At 36.9% G+C, this 17411-nt stretch overlaps 1 protein-coding gene across 1 annotated transcript in view; it reads left to right on the top strand.

Moving 5' to 3' along the window:
- The window catches only part of UBR3 (ubiquitin protein ligase E3 component n-recognin 3), a 175430-nt gene that overhangs the window by 114355 nt on the left and 43664 nt on the right, over positions 1–17411 (top strand). Inside the window, exons 24-27 of the mRNA XM_049773377.1 lie at positions 84–172; positions 8710–8859; positions 11671–11804; positions 17209–17319. Of these exons, the coding sequence (XP_049629334.1) occupies positions 84–172; positions 8710–8859; positions 11671–11804; positions 17209–17319 (484 nt within the window). The remainder of the gene's footprint in view (positions 1–83; positions 173–8709; positions 8860–11670; positions 11805–17208; positions 17320–17411) is intronic.

Here is a 17411-nt window from a genome sequence, read left to right as displayed (position 1 = left end):
TTTTTATACATTTTATATTTCTGAAAGATGGCAGATTAATCTTAGGCACACCGAGCCCATACCACTTTTTCTGTTTAACCTAGGCGACAAAAGGCTAGGGAGAGACAACAGAAATTGCTTGCAGAATTTGCTTCACGACAGAAAAGCTTCATGGAAACTGCCATGGATGTCGGTAAGTAAAAATTTATTACTGTAGAACTCACATAATTGCATATTACCGTATGAATGATCTAGTCTATCTTAAATTAGCTTTCAACGTAATAGAAATTATTTTTGTTTTTATTTAAATGACAGTCCATTCTGTTGTTGAGTTGTGCAGAAATTATAAAGTACTTATCGATGATAGCAATATAGTGTCCTCTTCCCTCTGTCACTAGATTTATGAGGTGCAATGGTAAGGTGACTTACTTTGATGTTTTCCTGTGAGATTAGCCTTAAGTTCTTTTTTTTTTTTAATTTCTTATTGAAACTATTGTGATTTAAAAAATTCTTTATAGTTGGGTTTCAGACATACAATATTTCAGGGCCAGTCCCACCACCAATATCGATCTCCCTTCACCAGTGTACCCAGAGTGTATCCCATGCTACCACTCCCTAGCCCCCAGCCTGCCAGCATAACAGGCCTGTTTAAATTTTGATTGTTAAAGTTTGGCTCTCATGATTACATTGTTCTTCACTCTGGCTTGGATATTTGGTTCTATCCTTTTAAAACACTTAGTACTAATGCACTTGATATCTCTTGGCTCCTGTCCCCCATCCTTTCATCTTTGTGTTTCTCCTCCTTCAATTTCTTTCCTTCTCCTCACTATATTCTGGAGTCTGAATGTTCTTATCAACTCCTGTTTAAACCATTGTATTTCTTCATGCAGTTATTCTAAATATCACATACAAGTGATGCAATTCTGTATTTATCCTTCTTTTTCTGGCTTACTTCATTTAACATAATACCTTCTAGTTCATCCATGTTGTGGCAGATTGCCTGATTGCATTATTCTATACAGCTATGTAGTATACATTGTATATATGCACCATATCTTCATGATCCTCTTGTATGTTGTTAGACATCTAGGTTGATTCCAACTCTTAGCTATGGTACTGAATGCAGCCATGAATAGCAGTGTGCATACTTCCTTTTGGATCACTGTTTTTCTGTCCTGGGGATAGATATCCAAAAGCAAGATTGCTGGATCATATGGCAGATCGATTATTAATTTACTGAGAACCCTCCATACTATTTTTCATATCAGTTTGACCAGGCATTAGCTGTGGATGAGAGTCCTTACTGGTATTAGATGATAGTTTATTGTTGTCTTGATTTGAATTTCTCTAATGATAGGTAATGATGAGCATTTTTTCATGTGCATGTTGGCCATGTATTGATCTATCTCAGATAAGTTTCTGTTCATTTCTTCCCATCTATTGATGGTGTTGTTAGGTTTTGTGAGGTTAACCTTTGTGAGTACTTTGTATATTTTAGATATCAATCCTTTATCTAATGTATTAGGTACAAATATTTTCTCCTATTCAGTTGTCTTTTCATTTTAGCCTGTGTTTCTTTTACCATACAAAAACTTTAGTTTGATGTAGTTCCATTTATTAAGTTTTGATTTTATAGCCCTTGCCATTTAGCCTAAAATTCTTACTATAGTTTTAAAATACTTTTAATGACTTCTACCACCCAAAATCTGGAACACTTTTTTACATTCATTGGGAAATAGAATTTGTGCGGTGAGAGGGATTGATATTTTCCTCTGTGATGGTAGATTACTATATCTTTTATAAACAGTAAAGACTCAATTAACCTCTGTCTTTGGTTACTCTGCCCTTGTGACTACTTGCACTTAATAAATCTTATTCTTTACTTTGGGACAACTTGCTCACAAAAATGTGCTAAAACCAGTGTATTTATTTAAGTATGCACACATAGGTACTTTCAGAGACACATTTTCCTGCACTTTTGTTCACAGAGCTCTCATGAACATAAAAAAAAAAAAAAGGTATGAAGAGAGCATCAGTTGAGATTCAGCCTAATACTGGCTAACAATAAACCATGAAGTCTATGTTCAGTATATAATTTTCATGTAAATAATTTTAAAATTAATGGTTATTGTATTTCCGTAATATCAGGTGATTTTCTCGTAAGATGGGAAGATATAGTTCATTGACAATTAATGAGGTATCTTTATTTCCAGTAGTATTTATATTTCAGGCATACAGCATGACACTCATCATCAATATTCCCAGGAGTCTTGACATTTGTCTGTCTTCTTTGGATATACGTCAGCTTTTCTTCCCTTTTTTTTAGATGGGGTTATTTTTGTTTTTGAGTCTTATGAGAGCATGATGTATATTGGGTATTAGTCCATTGACAGGTATGTAGTGTGCAGATATTTCTTTCTTATTTTTTTTTTGAGAGCATGACTTGTTTTATTTAGTCATTCTGAAGTACAACTCTAGGTCACAGATAGTATTGAGGCTGTATTTCTAATAGTAGTCAGTAAAAAAGTTAGTATTACTTTATGAGACCTTTTGGAAGGAAGAGTCATTCAGACTTGTGCAGTTAACTCTTTGGTCACCACCAAACCACATATTCAGTGGTTCCAAAATGTCTATTGCCTAGTGATTGCCAACATTTAATATCGGCAATAGCCCTATAATCAGCTTCTTGTTTTTGCCAGGTCTCCTGGTAGCATCATTTTTCCTTGTGCTTGATTTAATCTCATGATGTTCATTATGTAAAACTCAAAACATTTAAAATTCACTGGTAGAACTGAATTTATACAGAGATGGAATGCCTAATAAAATATATTGAGTAATATATAATATTTTAATAATATTTATATAATACAATAATTATGTTATATACATACATTTATGATGATATTATATAATATAAAATATATATGCTTTCCTATCTCTTTTTAATGATAGTCTGGTTTTTTTCTTCTTTATTTGAACATCTTGATTACATAAATGATTGTGATTAGGTTTCAGTCATATAAAGAACACCCCCTTCACCAGTGCAACATTCCCACCACCAATGTCCCAAATCTCCCTCCATCCCACCCCACCCCCACCTGTACTCCAGACAGGCTTTCCAGTTCCCTCATTCATTCACCTGATTATGGTAGTTCTCTGTGTAGTTATTTCTATAGCTTACTCACCACTCTTTGTGGTGAGCTTCATGGAGTGAGCTGGTGTTCCAGCCCTCCTCTCATTGTCTCTGAGGATTGTTACAAAAATGACTTTTATTTTTCTTAAAACCCATAGATGAGTGAGACTATTCTGCGTCTCTCTCTCTCTCTCTCCCTCTGACTTATTTCACTCAGCATGATAGATTCCATGTACATCCATGTATAGGAAAATTTCATAACTTTATCTCTCCTGACGGCTGCATAATATTCCATTGTGTATATGTACCACAGTTTCTTTAGCCATTCGTCTGTTGAAGGGCATCTTGGTTGTTTCCAGAGTCTGGCTATTGTGAATAGTGCTGCAATAAATATAGGTGTGAGGAAGGGGTTTTTGTGTTGTATTCTTGTGTTCTTAGGGTATATCCCTAGGAGTGGAATAGCTGGGTCAAATGGGAGCTCAATTTCCAGATTTTGGAGGAATCTCCATATCACTTTCCATAGAGGCTGTACTAGATGGCATTCCCACCAGCAGTGGATAAGAGTTCTTTCTCTCCACATCCCTGCCAGCACTGATTGTTCTCATTCTTTGTGATGTGTGCCAATCTCTGTGGTGTGAGGAGGTATCTCATCATTGTTTTGATTTGCATCTCCCTGATGATTAGTGACGAGGAGCATTTTTTCATGGGCCTTTTGGCCATTTGTATTTCTTTTTTTTTTTTTCAACTACATTGTTCTTTTTTTTTTTTAATAATATAATTTTTATTTTGATCATAGTGGCTTACATATTGTTGACAATAATATTTTAGGTATATATTTACATAAAATCAGGGGGGATTCCCATCCCTAAATTGTCCTCCCTACTCCTCCGTTTTTGTCCTACCTCCCATTTCCTCTTCCCTCACCTCCAGGGCGTCTAGAATATGTGGTCCCCTCTGTATCTAACCTACTACTTAGTAGTCTTGCATCAGTTTGGTCTTGATGCCTCCCTTATTTCCCCCTCTAAGTGGGGGCAGGGCTAGCTAGTTCAAGTTGCGTGGTTTTGCCTGAAAAAGAGAAAATAAATAAACTGGGGGTAAGAGTCTAATACCCCGAAAATGGGCTGAATCCTTCTAGAGGTTCTCATCATCGATTTGGGAAATGAATGAGAAAAAGAAGGTGAAACACTCCACCAGTACCAAAAGAAGTGTCAAATATCCAGTGAGGACTCCAGCTATATCGATAAGCACCACAAAAAAAAAAACAGATAAAAAACAAAACAAAACAAAACAAACAAAAAACAAAAACAAACAAAAAAACACGCCGTGGTCTTGAAATAAGAAACATGGCATAGCACATATCGAAAGAAAAGAAAGGAAGAGAAAAAAAAAAATAAGGATAATTGGGGACAACAATTTCAATAATCACATCCAAACAGAGAAATCGACCAAAATAGCTAGGTAAATAAAAATAATAATAACAATAATAAATGAAGGTAATATATATATATATATATAAATGTCCAAGGTTTTGTGTGTTTTGTATTTTTGTTTTTTTCCCTCCTGCCCTGGCACAGTAAATATTGGGGTCATTCGAAAAGGAATTCACTTGCCCTATGCGATATGGGGTTTCTCCGTCCTTGGAGTAAACTGTCATGGGATCAGCTCTAGTCTTTGCTCAGGATCATTACTCTTCCGGTGGTGGGTGTTATTTTTTTGCTTTTTTTTTTTGTTTGTTTTTTTTTGTTTGTTTGGTTTTTTTTTTGTTTTTTTGGTGTGTGGAAGACTTCTGCTCTGTCCAGGGTGATACAATCAGAGCTCTGTGTTTAGAGGTCTCAGTATCTGTACAGATCCTGAGGTGGGACTTATGGTGAAGTCAGTCTTTGTGAATCTAGAGGTTCTGTTACCTCAGCGCCATTTTAATCCATCTTCTGTGGTTGGTGATCTTGGTCACTGTGAACAACTTGACCTTAGAGCAGTTTAGCCTACCTCACCAGCTAACGACAAGACAAAACCAGAAGACGTGGCACCCTTTGGTAGGTCCAAAAGCCAAGATCGTGATTTACAGATGACTGGATACTAGAACCACGACCAGACTGTATACATCTTGGGACCAATAAAAAAGCCCTAGTCTAGGGTTTGAACTAAGACCTGCACAATAAGCATGATCCCCAGTCCCAAAGGTCCGGCAGAGACAATTGTAACGGAAAGGGGCTTCTGGAAGCACAAAGAAAGACGCTATCCTAGATGCCATCCTAGATTCAGGGCAAAGACCAAGATCACCAACCACAGAAGATGTATTTCTTTTTTTTTATTAAAGTGTCTATTCATTTCTTCTCCCCATTTTTTGATGGGATTAGATGATTTTTTTCTTGTAAAGTTCTGTCAGTGCCCTGTATATTTTGGATATTAGCCTCTTATCTGAAGGGTGTTGGGTGAATAGTTTCTCCCTCTCGGTGGGTGACTCTTGTATCTGGGCACTATTTCTTTTGAGGTGCAGAAGCTTCTCAATTTAATGTATTTCCATCTGTTGATCTCTGCTTCCACTTGTTTGGAAAATGCAGTTTCCTCCTTGAAGATGCCTTTAGTCTCAATGTCATGGAGTGTTTTACCGATGTGTTGTTCTATATACCTTATAGTATCCAGTCTGATATCAAGGTCTTTAATCCATTTGGATTTTACCTTTGTACATGATGTTAACTGGGGGTCTATGTTCGCTTTTTTGCAAGTGGCTAACCAGTTCTGCCAGCACCACTTGTTGAAGAGATTTTCTCTGTTCCACTTAGGATTTCTTGCTCCTTTGTCAAAAATTAGGTAATTGTATGTCTGGGGAACGTTCTCTGAGAACTCAAGCCTATTCCACTGATCAATGTGTATCCAGGTTTTTTGGGATAGAGTGTCTTGTATATATCTACTAGTCCTCTTTCTTCCATAACTCTTTTCAGGGCTAGTATGTTTTTGTTGTGTTTCAATCTGGTTGACCTATCAAGTGTTAATAGGGGCGTGTTGAGGTCTCCCACAATGATTGTGTTATTATTGATTTCTTCTTTCAGATTTGTCAGTAATTGTATTACATAATTTGCTGGTCTCTCATTGTGTGCATATATGTTTAATAGTCCGATTTCTTCCTGTTGCACATATCACTTGATTAGTACATAGTGTCCATCTTTGTCCCTTACCACTTTTCTGAGTATAAAGTTGGTGTCATCAGATATTAATATGGCCACCCCAGCTTTTTTGAGGGTGTTGTTTGCTTGGATGATTTTCCTCCAGCCTTTGATTTTGAGTCTGTCTGTTATGACTATTCAGATGTGTTTCTTGTAGGCAGCAGAAGGTTAGATTCATCTTTTTGACCCCTTTTGCCACTCTGTGTCTTTTAATTGGTGAGTTTGGTCCATTGACATTGAGGGAGATGATTGTCATAGGATTTAATGTCATCTTTGTAGATAAGTTTGCTGTGTTTGTTGGTCTCTCTTGTCTTAGAGTAGACCTGTCAGTTTTTCCTTTAAGGCTTGTTTATCATCTGTGAAGTTTCTGAGCTGTTGTTTATCCATGAAGCTGTGTATTCTTCCTTCAAACCTGAATGTGAGTTGGGCTGGGTGCAGTGTTCTTGGTGAGGCATTCATTTCATTCAGTTTTGTCACAATATCCCGCCACTGTCTTCTGGCCTTGAGAGTTTCTTGTGACATGTCTGCTGTAAGTCTTAGGGATGCTCCTTTGAATGTAATTTTCCTTTTTGATCTTGCTGCTTTCAGTATTTTATCTCTATCTATGGGATTTGTCATTGTAACGAGGATATGTCTTGGGGTGTTTTTCTTTGGATCTCTTTTAGCTGGTATTCTTCGGGCATGCAGGATTTGATTGCATGTAGTCTTTAACTCTGGGAGTATCTCTTTGATGATGTCTTTGACAGTTGATTCTTCCTGGAGATGTCCTTCCTGGGTTTCTGGGACTCCAATGATTCTTATGTTTCTGTTGAGTTTATCAAAGACTTCTATTTTCATCTGTTTACATGCCTTGAGTACTTTTTACATTGCCTGTTCGTTTGACTTAAGGTTCTTTTCCAATTTCTTCTGTTATGTTGTTTTTCTGCATCACATCTTCCAGTACTCCGATTCTCTCCTCAGCTGCTGATACCCTGTTGGCGAGACTATCCATTGAGGTTTTCAGTTGAGCAACCGTGTTTTTCAGATCTGTTATTTCAGTTTGGAGTTTTCTGATTTCTGTCTTTGTGTTCTGTTCAGATCAATCTATGCTTTTTTTGAGTTCTACGAACATATTCCATATTTCTATTCTAAACTTCTTATCTAAGAGGTTAATCAGGTGGTTGGAATTTATTAGGTTATCCGAGCTTTCGTCTTCATTCTCTGTGGATGGTGTTTGCCTGCGAGGTTTCCCCATTGTCACACTTGTAGTGTGGTTTTTCCTGCATGTTGTGGTGGGGTTCATTGGTTAGAAATGTGTGCAGATATTTTATTCCTTTTTATTAAGACTTATTATTTTAGCCTTAGTTTTTTAGTGAAGAAACTTTTTAGTTTGAGGCCATTCATTTGTTTCTTTTGCCTTACTTCTTTTGCTAATGGAGTTGAATCATTGAAAATGATTGAGAAGTCAGTATCATGGAAAGAGTTATGCCTCACAGTATTTTCCCTCATTTTGTTTTGTGGATTCCAGTCTAACATCAAGGTCCTTAATTTCTTAAATTGGCTCTTGTGTGTGATATGAAGTAGTGATCCAGTTTCTTTTCTTTTTTTATTTATTTTTTTACATGTGGCTAATCAGTATCTAACACCATTTTTTAAAGAGGCTTTCCCTTTCTCCAATTTTGTTCTTGGATCCTGTGTCATAAATTAGCTTTCTTTAAATATGGGTTCTCACTTCTATTCTGTTTGTATAGGAGTCCACTTTTATTCTAGCACCATACTGTTTTGTCACATTAGCTTTATAGTATAGTTTTAAGTTAGGGAATGCAATGCTTTCCATCTTCTTTTCTTTGCTACTTATTTCTTACATCACAGTGCTTTATGAATTTAGACATATATGTGAGTTTGAAGGTATGGAATTGTAAAATAATGAAATTTTAATTGGCTAAATTTATTACTTGTTGTTAATGATTATTTGAGATTTATTATTATTTTCTCAAATACTTTTTTATTAATGTATATGGTCACATGTGATTAACTTCTACTTAAATTTATTTCTTTCCAAGAATTTTTCTGTTAACAAAAATTATTCTTTTGAGGTACTTTACAAAAATAAATTAAAATAGGTTTTCCTTTTATTTCCTTAAATTATATTACATTTAAGTTTTCTTTTTGACACTATGTTGCTGCCTCTTTGTTTTCACTTTGAACACATGTAACTTAACATGTAAGTTCATATAAATGTTAGCATAAGTGTTTTTAGTCATATTAAAGAGTTTTATTATACTACTTTTTTTTAGGTCTGCCTTTTTGAGAGTATTTTACTTAACAAACTAATTTTCCTCCATAGGTTTATTAATATTGAAGATCAATATTATTTATGCTTGATTTTTGGGTTGCATTTTTATAAGAGTTTTTTCCCTTTAAGAATAAAAACCTGTTAACTTTCCACCTCAGATTCTCCTGAGAATGATCTTCCTATGGAGATCACCACAGCAGAGCCACAGGTTTCCGAGGCAGTATATGATTGTGTTATTTGTGGACAGAGTGGCCCCTCTTCTGAAGACCGACCTACGGGATTGGTTGTATTGTTACAAGCATCTTCAGGTAATATCAGAGTAAATTTTTCCGTGGGAACAATTTTTTTCTTTTAAGACCTTTTAAAGTTTTATCTTAAAAAATTTGGGGGGGGTTTGGGTCACACCTGGCAGCACTCAGGGGTTACTCCTGGCTCTATTCTTAGAAATCGCTCCTGGCAGGCTCGGGGGACCATATGGGACGCCAGGATTTGAACCACCAAACTTCTGCATGCAAGGCAAACACCTTATCTCCATGTTATCTCTCCGGCTCCTATCTTAAACATTTTTTATTTATGAACCATGATTTACAAAGCTCTAGTTCTATATTTTAGTTCTAGCCCATCACTTGTGTCAACTTCCCTCCACCAGTCTCTCCAGGTTTCCTCCCATTTCTCCTACCCCCTAGTAATATTTTATTTACCTTATTTTCCGGTGTATAAGACAACCCCCTAATTTTACAGTTAAAACATAGGGTTAGGCCTATATTTGCTGTATGAGTCCGAATGTTCTTGTGCTACAACTGTATGTACCACAGTGAGCCAATCACAACAAGCAAAGGTCCAAGGTTAAACTGTAACAGACGTCCTCTCTGACTCTGGCCAATCTGAGCAGGCTTTTTACAGTGTAGATTCGGGTACAGAACACTGTATAATATGTATGCATAAAAAGCCTGCTTGGATTGGCTGAGTTAGAGTGGCAGTCCGAACAGCCTTGCAGTGATTGGTGTAGGATCAAGTTGGAAAATTCGTTTTGTGGCAATATTCAGACAATTTTCGTTTAGCGGCATATTGAAACATTTTTCGGGATATACTCGGTGTATAAGACGACCCCCGATTTTTAGTTGACTTTTTTTTTGTTTCAAAAGTCGTCTTATACGCCAGAAAATACGGTATATATATATATTTATTTTGTCTTTTGGGCCATATTTAGTGGTGCTCTTGGCTCTGCACTTAGAGATAGTAATTCGTAGCTTATATATTCTATTAGAATAATTGGATGAGGAAATAAATGTATTAAAAAGGGGATACCTGGGGCTGGAGCAGTGGCGCAGTGGTAGGCTGTTTGCCTTGCACACAGCTGAACTAGGATGGACAAAGTTTGATTCCCCCGGTGTTCCATATGGTCCCCCAAGCCAGGAGCAGTTTCTGAGTGCATAGGTAGGAGTAATTCCTGAGTGTCACCAGGTGTGGCCCCAAAACAAAAAACAAAAAAAAGGTGATATCTAGATCTCGCTTAACTCCAGAACATAGAAATGAGAAGGAACAAAATCAACTGGGATGCCCCAGTAGAAGAGAGTTTGAAAGTAATAGAGCTTAGGCATATAGGGGACTTGGGTACATTGGTGGTGTACACTGGTGTTTGTATAGAACACTGAAAACATGAGATTCAATCTCTAACAAGCAAACTTCAAAATGTGACTATTAAGAAAAGAGGCAGGTGGGGCCGGGTAGGTGGCGCTGGAGGTAAGGTGTCTGCCTTGCAAGTGCTAGCCAAGGAAGGACCGCGGTTCGATCCCCCGGCGTCCCATATGGTCCCCCCAAGCCAGGGGCGATTTCTGAGCACATAGCCAGGAGTAACCCCTGAGCGTCAAACGGGTGTGGCCCAAAAAACCAAAAAAAAAAAAAAAAAAAAGAAAGAGGCAGGCTGGGTGGGAGGTGAGGGTAACTAACCTATAGTGCCATATAAGATGCAGTATGCAGGGAAAGAGTCATTCTTAGGCAATTTAGGCATATCATTGCATGTACTCAGTTTACTGAGAATGATAAAAACAGCAGCAATAACAAAAGAACAAGGAGATTGATGCTTGTTACTGAACTATGTTTATCCCTTATATATAATACTTTTAATTAGTTGCTCGATTTTGATTTCTGAGATCTTGCTGAGAATTTTTGCATCTGTATTATGAGGCTTATTGGTCTGTCATTTTCTTTTTTTGCGGCATCTTCATCTGACTTTAGTATGAGGATAATGAGAATCATGTTTATTTGTTACTCCTTTGTCATACCTTTCAAATAACACAAGTATAATGTATACAACCATAGTATGTGATTTTATGTAAGGGTTTTAATATTAATTACATCTGACATCTTATTACAGGTTCTTCCATCTTCTAATTTTATGTGTCTTTGTAAATGGGGTGACCTCCAGCACCGATGGGGTGAATGCTAGGGGTTATAACTCTTACTGATGATCAGACCTGTGTTGTGGGCCTCATGGCTCATTGCTCAGGCCTAACAATATGGTGTTTGGAAGCCATCAGGGCCTGTACCAAGTGGTGCTCATTGAGACATTGTGTGTTAAGGATCAAACTTGCACTATCTCTTGAAATAATCTCCCAGCTCCCCCAGATATATATTGTTTTGCCTTTTTTGTGTGTATTTCAGTAAAGGAAAACACAAACAAGGGGACTCAGGAGGCCCCTGGTCCCACTGGGAATTCTCAGTCATGCTCATTGTTTCAGTGGGTTGTTTTTCTCTTGTTGGTGTTTGTGCCACACCCAGGCTTACTCCTGGTTTTGCACTCTGGAATTGCTTCTGGTGATGCTTGGAGACCATATGGGCTGCCAAGATTTGAATCCAGGTCAGCTTTGTGTAAGGCAAGCTCCTTACCTGCTCTACTACTGCTCTCGTTCTGTTATTTAAAAAACAAATAGCGTATTTGAAGCTCTGTCTCTACCTATACAAGAAAACTAGAACACTACTTTTTTTTTTTCACTATTTATTCAAAAGTTTTCTAATAGTGGACCATTTAATGTTGCTTGTGGGGATTAACTCAGCATTTCTTGATGATTAGGTTTATATGTTGGCTATTTAATGAACTCTTACTTCTGTTAATCTAGTTTTGGGGCAATGCCGTGACAACATAGAACCAAAAAAGTTGCCTATCACTGAAGAGGAGCAGATTTACCCTTGGGATACATGTGCAGCAGTTCATGATGTGAGGCTTTCATTATTACAGCGTTATTTTAAAGATGTAAGTATTCTATTTGCCAAATTGTATTTTTTTTCAAAATTGATGATTATGTTCCTCCAGAGCTTTTATGTCAACTGTCATCTGGTCTACAAAACATTTCTTCTACTTTCCCTGGTCCACAGTTATAAAATATTTAAAGAATTCTGATATAAAGCAACATATTTACTATTGAAACTGAATTGCATTTGTTTTGTTTTGTTTTGGGCCTCATCAGCAGTACCCAGGGGCTATTTCTGGCTTTGCACTCAGGAATACTCCTGGCAGTGGTCAGAGGACCATATGGGATACCAGGTATTGAAACCAGTTCGTCCACATTCAAGGCAAACTTCTTACCCCCTGTATTATCTTTCTGGTCCCTGGAAGTGTTTTTGTTTATATATATACATACACATAATATGTAGTTTTTAAAAAATATCTCTACATATAGACAAGTAGGGAAGGAACTGAGTTTTGGTTTCAGGTTTGCGTTTGAACTCCAACTTTTTATTATTTGATCTATGCCTTGATAAACTTTCCTTTTATTTTATTTTCTTGTCTAGAGAGATTATAGAAAAAACTACATGATGTTTTTAATAAACAGAGATTTCTGCTGATTCACAAATAAGCACTTGCTCATGCCCAGTGGTGGGCACTTAGTTCACATAGTCAAAATCCTAAAACATTAATATTGAACTACAAATGTCCTGCTTTTTTTCTCCCCCTAGAAGATTAAAATAAAAGCATGTAACAGTTGTATAGCTATCTTAATATTTTTAGTTTTAAGCAATAGCTGCTTTTATTAAAAAGAAAAATTTATTACATTTTAATAATACATTGCCAAAGACCAACTAATTCTAAATGAGCCAAGAACCAAATCTGCTTGTGCTTCAAGTAGCTCCGAAACATGAACTAGAGAAAAGAAGAGAAGGCCCCTGTTGTTTTCTTATTTGTAATGGTGGAAATGACTCCATAGCTCTCCTGTCATGGGTGTCTGATTCGAGCTGAGAAGAATTTTGCACTTCCACATGCTTATCAAGAGTTTTGGTTTAATATTAAACTTTTTTTTACTATAAAGATAACTTGGTTTTTTTTTTTACAATTTAAGAATTTCTTTCCAATATAAAAATAATGGTTTGTTCACTTAGAGTGACTCTCAAGTCTTTTAACCAAGTCTTTCTCAAATCTTTCACTCCTTACTTAACTTGTGCTTAATGTTGTTGTGGTTTTGTCATCTATTTACTACAGACCTTAGATAGTTAAGTTTAGGCCCAGATGATATTTGATAAAGGCCAAATATAAATTTAAAGAAAATTACTTTTTATAGGATGAAGGGAAGCAATTGGCAAAAGGGTGATTGAAAATGTAAGAGAAAGATGAGATGAAAGTAACTTAAAAATATTTTATTGGTGTTGGATCATGCCCAGTGGCTCTCATACCTGGCTTTGTGCTTAGAAATCACTCCTGGCAGGCTTGGGGGACCATATGAGATACCGAGGATCTAACTCAGATTGGCTTCATGCAAGGCAAACACACTGTCCACTGTTCTACTGCTCTGGCCGGCCCCACTTAAAACTTTTTATAACCTTTGGACCACACCTGGTATCTTTCAGGGCCTATTTCTGGTTCTGTAGGGATCTCTCTAGGAGGAAGCGCTGAGAGCCTCTTTAAAACATCTCATATAATGGTATAATTTGCTTATATAATGTGGATCTATTCCTTATTGCAAACATTGACAATTTTTAGAAAATTTCCTTATGATTGAATTTAGAGAGAAGGAATTGGTGTCAGTTAGATCAATTAAGCTTTAATTTAGAGCATAACAAATGATACAGTGATTATTTTCATGAGTATGGTATGATGAAGAATCACAATTGTGAGTTATTTAGGACACAGTATCTAGAAACAGGTATCTACTGTGAAAGAAAGAGTGCAAAGTAGAACAATTCTTAGCTTTCTGGTTTAGTGACTCAATAAATTGGATGTCTTTACAATAAGAGTGAAATAAATTAATGAAAGAAATATGAATTTTGACAGTTTTTATATTTGAGGGATATCAAATGGATGATTTCTGGTTATCAGTTGAATATTTCTTTCTGGTATCTATGTCAATTGGAGGATAGTTGAAAATACTATTTAATTACTCATGGAAATCGGTTTTTTGTTTTTGTTTTTGGAGTCACACCTGGTGATGCTGAGTGATTACTCCTGGCTTTGCACTTAGGAATCACTCCTGGCAGGCATGAGGAACCTTTTAGAAGACTGGGGAGCAAACCCAGTTTGGCAACATGCAAGGCAACTGCCTTATACATTATACTGTATCTCTGACTCCTGGAGTTCAGCTTTGATGAAAAGAAGAAAATTTTACAATTTAGCTATTTTTTATTGAAGTACTGGATTTACAATACTGTTAATCACTTAGCATGTATACATCATTCTAATATTGGATATATCAACAGAGAGCATACTTATCTCCACCAGTGGCCCAAGGACCCCTCACAGTCCCCACAATCCTTATATAAGCTCAGTCAGATAGACAAATTCCTCAGTTTCTATGACATTAACCATTTGTTGTTTTCTTATTGTTTATTTTTTCTCACATATATAGACTTCTTTTTCTCTTCACCTATACACATATAGAAAAATAAAACCAATCTAAATTTTATAAACTTGTAAATAAAAAATATTTTTTTCTAAAAGCTAAATCTTTCTTTTGTTAGTTATATACATTTAAAGACCATTATAGATAATTCTTTGTAAAAGAAGAGAATCCTGAGGACCAGAAAGACAATGCAGTGGGTAGGGCATTTACCTGGTATTCAGCCAGCCTCGGTTCAGTCCTGAAATACTGTATGGTTTCTGGACCTGTTAGAAGTGATTCCTGAGGGGCCGGAGAGATAGCACAGCGGTGTTTGCCTTGCAAGTAGAAGATCCAGGACCTATGGTGGTTGGTTTGAATCCTGGTGTCCCATATGGTCCCCCGTGCCTGCCAGGAGCTATTTCTGAGCAGATAGCCAGGAGTAAACCCTGAGCACTGCCAGATGTGGCCAAAAACCAAAAAAAAAAAAAAAAGAAGTGATTCCTGAATACAGAGCTAGGAGTAACCTCTGAGCACCACTGTGTGTGTGTGTGTGTGTGTGTGTGTGTGTGTGTGTGTGTGTGTGTGTGTGTGTGTGTGTAAGAAGCCCCAAGATAAATAAGCCCCATATAAATTTGAAGGAGCAGATGAAGACAGACAAGTGTTAAAAGAAGGTCTGAACCAAATCTTTAAAAAGATTAGAGGAAACTTTTTGTTTTAATATAAAATAGAGTGCTAGGGTAGTGGGAAGTAAAGCCTTTCTCAGCATGGTACGGCGCCGTAGCCCCTTCAGCCAGCAGGTCTGAAGTTTGCAGAGTAATGGCAGAGAAAAAGATCAGTTGAAGATTCAGGACATATCCAGCTTTATTTCATGACCCTAACCACCATGTGCATTTCTCCGTATGGCTTTTAAGCTTCTAAACTTTTTGTTTGTTTGTTTGTTTGTTTTTGGGCCACACCCGGTGACGCTCAGAGGTTACTCCTGGCTCTGCACTCAGAAATCGCTCCTGGCTTGGGGACCATATGGGATGCTGGGGGATCAAACTGCTGTCCATCCTGGGTCAACCGCATGCAAGGCAAATGCCCTACTGCTGTGCCACCACTTCTACCCCAACTTCTAAGTTTTTTAAGCAGTTTCCTTCACTGCCCTCCACTCATTCTAGCTGCGTCTCCCCTCTCTACTCTCTTCAGCCAGCCCTATTATCCTTTCTTCAAGATACACCCCTATCCTAGGTGTGGGCAGGTTTGAGCATTCAGGAAGTTGGGGATATGATAACAAACTGGTGGGTGTAGTGTGGAGTCAATGTGTATATGAAAAGTATAATTAACAATATTGTATATCATGTTAGTTATCCCTAACGATAAAGCAAAAACTGTTGCAGGTGGCTTTTGTCTTGCAACGCCAGTGGACTTCAGTGAATCTGCTTTAGGGAGTGGGCATTACACAGGCCAGCGTATGGAAAAATATGAAGAAATGAGACCACACAATGAATGTATGGGGAAACACATTCTGGCAAGCACGTCTCAAAATTTAATCTCCATGCTAGGAGTATTTAAAGAGTAAAATGACAATCTTAGGCATAAGAGGAATTTCCGCATTGACAAAGAGCAAGAGTTTTAGAAAAACAGAAATGTTAACAGCAGGCCTGTTGGATATACAAAAAAATTTAACTGGCTAGGCAGCTCAGGTGAAAAGGATCTATTTGAGAAGTCCAGAGTTAGAAGGGAGAACATTAGCATATCAAAAAGCAGAAACTGCTTGACTGATATTTGGGAGCAAAACCAGTATGACAGGTCCTGCAGACTAGCAGGGGAAAGTTGCTTTTGAGCAAGAGAGAGCCAGGTCAAAGAAATGTAAATTTTGTACCTGGCTAGGATTTTTGATGACTCAGAGCTAATTTTCTGACCAGGCTTTTTGTTGTAAATAAGGATAACAGAGAGAAGAAAATTGTCTGGTTTGTTTGGTACTGAAAGTTCTCTGGGCAAAAGAATTTGTTTGAGGCCATATTTTGACTGGTAAATATACAAGGGAGAAATAACATTTAGGCCGAATAATGTGAAAGGAATGTATTGTCAGTACCATGACATGAATTTCAGAAATATCTCTTTGGAATTCCTCAACTCTCCACGTAGGAGTAAAGCTTCCGCAGCAGGCCTTTTGATGGAATTCTGTGGGGTTATCAAGTTATCTGCACCAGGAAAATTCAGAAAATTCATCTGGTGGGCCTACTGAATTGCCCCTTATTGGAGATATAGAAATTATCCAGCCAGTCCTATTATCCTTTCTTCAATTCCCCCCCCCCCCCAATCCTAGGTGTGTTCCCAATTTTCATTGAAACCTGGTGGTGAGCAGAGTCTCAAGTGTCCCTGGAATGATGGTTGTGTTCTTTCATTGAGAATCTCTAATAAAACTTTATGCAAAAGTTAAAAAAATAAAGAAAACAAAGAATAAAAGGGAAAAGAGAATTGGAAGGAAGCCAAGAGAGTAGTAGTGTGGAAATGAGAGGAGACATTTTCAGAAGGAAATGTCAGATATCACAGAGAGAGTAGCATATAGAAAAGACAGTATAATAAAGTGTAATACAATGTACCATGAATTTTTAGAGTATTACATTTAGAGTTTTATTAAATGGAGAGGAAAAACACAATTATTTTCTTTTATTTTCAGTATTTGAGTGCTAAACCTTTATGTCATTTTAAGTGCAGAGATAATGTTTTATGACTGTCTTAGACATTTTATACTATAAAAATATAAACCTTACATTAATATGGCAATGACTTAGTGAAGAGCTTATGTGAACATATTTAAATATACTTGTTTTAAATTATTTTTTTCTTTTTTTTTTAAAGAGTTCGTGTCTTTTGGCAGTGTCAATTGGCTGGGAAGGAGGTGTTTATGTACAAACCTGTGGTCACACACTGCATATAGATTGTCATAAATCTTACATGGAATCATTACGGGTAAGTTGATTGAAATGTTTTAAGGATCTATGTATCTTTCTAGACAGTAAACATTTTAATAATGCATCCCAGTTTATCTTGGGTGAATTTTG

The sequence above is a fragment of the Suncus etruscus genome, chromosome 5 (assembly GCF_024139225.1).
Source record: "Suncus etruscus isolate mSunEtr1 chromosome 5, mSunEtr1.pri.cur, whole genome shotgun sequence".
In the NCBI taxonomy this organism is placed as follows: Eukaryota; Metazoa; Chordata; class Mammalia; order Eulipotyphla; family Soricidae; genus Suncus; species Suncus etruscus.
This window is presented reverse-complemented; position numbering and strand designations above follow the sequence as displayed.